At 33.7% G+C, this 4,668-nt stretch overlaps 1 protein-coding gene across 3 annotated transcripts in view; it reads right to left on the bottom strand.

The window, feature by feature from the left end:
- LOC110451500 (stAR-related lipid transfer protein 5-like) overlaps positions 1-4,668 on the bottom strand; it is a 51,846-nt gene that overhangs the window by 14,324 nt on the left and 32,854 nt on the right. Inside the window, exons 5-6 of one of the 3 annotated variants that reach the window (XR_002463081.1) lie at positions 4,561-4,654; positions 1,584-1,674 (exon numbers count right to left, since the gene is read on the bottom strand). Coding sequence is in view for 2 of the 3 variants with exons in the window: in XM_021499550.1 (XP_021355225.1) it covers positions 4,561-4,654 (94 nt within the window). In the remaining variant the exon portion in view is untranslated. The remainder of the gene's footprint in view (positions 1-1,583; positions 1,675-4,560; positions 4,655-4,668) is intronic. The other 2 variants (XM_021499551.1, XM_021499550.1) reach the window with 2 other exon arrangements.

The raw sequence follows: 4,668 nt of genomic DNA on the forward strand, positions 1-4,668 counted from the left end.
GAGAAGAAGATTTTTGAAATTTTAGTCAATTCGACCCCTTTTGGCCCCGCCCCTCAGGCCCCTGGGGGCGTAGGACTAAACCGGCAACTATTTTTGTTGACCTTTGTCCATGGAAGGTCCCTGCAAAATTTCATTGAAATTGGTTCAGGGGTTTTGGAGAAGAAGTTGAAAATGTAAATTGTTTACGGACGCACGACGGACGACGGACGACGAATGAAGGACGACGGACGACGGACGACGTACGGACAAAAGGCGATCGCAATAGGTCACTTGAGACTTTGTCTCAGGTGACCTAAAAATTTACAACGGTTGTGAGTCATTGTATTTTCACCCTGACAATTTCAGCCTCGAGTTAAATCTCTCACGTATACTTTCAGAAGCGGAAAGTGTGATATCTTTTGTTAATTTATACTGTTGTTCGAAGGTAAAATTTGGACATAAACAATATGGGGAAAACAAATATTTTAAAACAAGACACAGTACTGTTTACATTTTACCAATTTCAGCTCAGAATGTTCCAATATAATGGAGGATCACTTAAAATATTCATCTTATATTATTCAATGATATGGTTGAAGAATATATCTAAGAATTAATTGTTATATTTGATGTGTTGTTTAAGACATGTATAATGCATAATATGTCAGAATGTTACTGAAATATTGTACAAAAAACCACAGATTGAACAAACACATCTATATAAGTTATATAAATACAGTCCTGTAATTTTTGCTATAGATATATATATATGAGTTAGCTGTTTATGCGTATATAGTGACACATACGACACACAAGCCTGAAGACACTGGTGCAGCTTCGACCAGGAGTTTGACTAACACTACCACGTTTACAATGCAGCATGCAGGAGATTGCATAATGGGTTATATCATGCATATATTAGCTATATGTAAAATACTAATTTTTATCACAGAAATATACATTAAGCACCGAGTATATTTCACAACCTATCAGAGAAGGACAGTTCTTAATTTTTCTGTGTAGTTTGATAATTTTTTGGCTCAATTGATATCGTCTGTGATGTTTTTCAAGAAGAAAAATGACAGATTTGTATTATAATATAACTTAAATGAAAGTCATATTATAAAATTTACCTCAAAGACTTTAGTGAAGGGGAGAGGGAGAAGGAAGAGGCCTTTACAATCATCACTTAGTTAACATCCCGACAATTTTAATTTGTAACTACAGCTACCATCTGCAGGACCCAGTGCATTTTGAAGTTTGAAAATTGTGTGGCATTTTTACAAAAGTGGGAAAATATTGATATATTTTCACAAAATTTAATACACAACCATCAGAATGTTTGTCGCTATGTAAATTATAAAACTCAAAACTTGTTTGATTTTGATGAAATATAATATCATGCAAATGATCATGACATTATTTGATTTTCTAAAACAAAAACATGATTTTGGAGAAGTATGAAGTGATTTTGGGAAAATAGAGCTTTAATTCTCTAGGGAAAGCTAGGGGCCAGGATTCGGCCCCAAATGTACCCAATAAAATCACTGTTATTTAAAGGAACCTCAAATACATTCACAAAACCTTGACCTATTGACACTTACGATGGTAATTTGACGACTATAATACCACACTGATAGTTCCATCCCCTCACATATTTCTTCTGCTCTTCTAATTCACCTTCTATACTGACAGCTAGAAAACAAGCAGGAAAGTCAGAAAAATAGCCAATCAGCAGTCAGGACCGGGAGTTCAGGGGTCAGGAATAACTGTACCAACCAATCAAAATCTACTGCTGTGAGTTCAGAGGTCAGACAAAAGTTAACCAACCAATCAGCAGCTTAACTCTTATGAGGTCAAAGGGTATTGTCATGGTAGCATGGTTACAGCATTAATATGAAGACAAAATATTTGTTGTAGAATCTTTATATCCAAAAGATGTCAAATATTATCTGCTTTAAATTATTTATAATGTGGTCAATGCTACAACTAAACAAACCATGTGACTTCATACAGAGGTCAAGGGTTAAGAAAATAAGGTCATCAAGGTCATGTATTTGTCTGTGGAAGTGAAGGATTATGGGCCAGCCAGTGCTACAAACTATTCCTGGAAGCCACTCAGCAGCTGAAACATCATCCAACACTCCTCAGCCAATCAGGTTCCATTAAGTCTCTTAAGGAATCAACCAATTTCTTTGATTTCTGAATCTGTCTAATCTTCCTATTAAATTTGAATCAATTGTTGCTTTAAAGGCATTTCAATTGCTTGACTTCTTAATGATTTATTTTTCTTTTGTGCAACATTTTAACCTAACAGTTGTCTCCTCTTGGGTTTGATATGACTTAAAAGAGTTATGGAACTTTTATTAGCTGAAGAGAGCACAGGATTCAGAAAGATGCCACAAATACAAGTAGCCAACACGTCTACCTAAAACAGGTGTCAGGGGGAAAAGCAAACACATTGTACATATTGTGGTAATCAGCGACTCAAGCATCGTAAATAAGCCACACGGTGATCTGTTCAATCAGTGGACATGTGGTATGAAAGTGGCCTCATATCTATTCTGTAGCACATGCATATCTTTGATGTGTATAGATATCTGACCATGGTGACCTATCTAAATAAATCATTTCAAAACAACGTCTTCCTTTAATGTGTTGATTTTCTCACCTTGTAAAACCTAATTGTATTTATTTGATTCCATTGAAGAAATGGTAATTATGCTAATAATTTGTTTTTTAACCTTGTGGGACAAAGTTCATGAGAGATTATAGGAATGGTTTTATCATATGAAAATGAAATACCCCCAAAAAAATTAAACTACCAGGTAAAACTAAATTCCTCATTTGATACACAAACTCAGAACTGAGCCCTAGTTACTTTTCTGGGAAATTCCCCTTTTCATAAAGTTGCTTCCACTGTGAATTTGGACTAATGACGAATTATGCAAATAACCATGCATAGCAGATTATACTGTTATTATTTGTACATTTGTATGTTAGGAAGTTAGGTTATGTACAAGTGATTCTCAATCTGGTTAAAAATTATATATGTATACCGTATTTGATGTAAAAAGAGCACCAGATGCCTGGTAAATGATTTGAGGGGTGCTTTTATTTTGACACAATTGTCTTTTCACAAGATTGCCTTGTATTTTGACTACATTTCCCGCCCATTAAGGTCTTTTTACTACATTCCCAAGTTAATAAAGAGGTTTGTCATTTAATGAAAGATTGCTTAAAATGTCCACTGTATCAAAAGATCATGTTCCAGGACAGCTTTTCTTCATTCAATATAAGTGTTAAAGGAACCTGATTCTGCGTCATTTTGACGAGAAAAACTGTCAAACTTACAAAATCAACCAGAAGACTTCTGGAAATCAAGAACAGTAACCCTAAACCAAATTAATAAAGAGGTGTGTCATATTTTGAAAGATTGCTTTTTTTGTTCACTGTATCAAAAGATCATACTCTGTGACAGCTGTTTCTTCATTGAACAGGAACTGAGAGACTTCTGGAAATCAAGAATAGTAAAATCTCCAGAATGTAACATTAAGCATAAAAATCTCAATTAGTGCCCATAAAAGAGTAGGTGCCGTTGTTACATCAGATACGGTGATTGTAATATAACACTGGAATAGGAATAAAAATAAAATAGAAATATTTTGAGAAGAACATTATTAGAGCTGTGTTATTAATTTATATTCGTTGTGAAGCTAAGTGTTATATAAATAAATTTTGAAAATATTCATACAAGTTTTCAGAAAAGAGATGGGGGCAACTTAATATTTCAAATTGTATCCATTTTAATTTATTAAAACTTCCACATAAGATTTTTTTAGAGCATGCAGTATGCATATCTTGAAAAACAGACAAAATGCATCAATCGTTTATTTCCCAACAATACCTGAACATGCTTGAGCTTATTTGTTAAATGATTTTTCATACGAGTTTCATTACGTTTGATTAGTTTGAGATAATTGCTCTCTAATTAATCTTTTTTCTTAATCTTCTTTCATGGTTTTAGAAAATGGCAAACATATATTCAGACACAATTTTAACTATAATTATATTTACATATTTAATTTTATCATCTTTATGTTTTCAATTCAATATATCTGAGAAGTGTGCCATTTTTGTAAAAATGTGAATTTCAAAGACTGAAATTGTTCCCAGTTTTTAACATTGCTTAAAAATAATGCAAATTGCAAATTATTACACTGACAATTTTTTTTTAAATTTTATTTCCATCCAAAATACTTGTTTTATATAAATAAATATATCATATCCATCTGGCAATAAGCCCATGCCTGTTAATAAGCCCACCCATGTAAAATACCATTCAGCTGAAATATGACTGTTATTTCTATGTCCTGCAGTAAGTCCATCCTTTTTTTCTTTCTCCATCAGAGCTCATTTGTTGCCCCCGGGATAATATTGCAGGCTAAATACCAGTAAATATAATATACTTTATTGCGTCAATCTCAAACGGAAGATGCAGAATAATCCCAAGCCAGCTAAATAAAGACAGGCATGATGCAGGAGAGTTAGAAGTTGAGTGGTTGTCTGTGGGAGACTTACTTTGGATATTTACACACAATCATACCACAGCTGTAGTTATGTCCCCTTACATGACCTTCATCGGCCGGACAGTCGCTGTGTTCAATACTTATAGCTGAAACACCAAAT

This window comes from Mizuhopecten yessoensis, unplaced genomic scaffold, assembly GCF_002113885.1.
Source record: "Mizuhopecten yessoensis strain PY_sf001 unplaced genomic scaffold, ASM211388v2 scaffold6111, whole genome shotgun sequence".
Taxonomy (NCBI): Eukaryota; Metazoa; Mollusca; class Bivalvia; order Pectinida; family Pectinidae; genus Mizuhopecten; species Mizuhopecten yessoensis.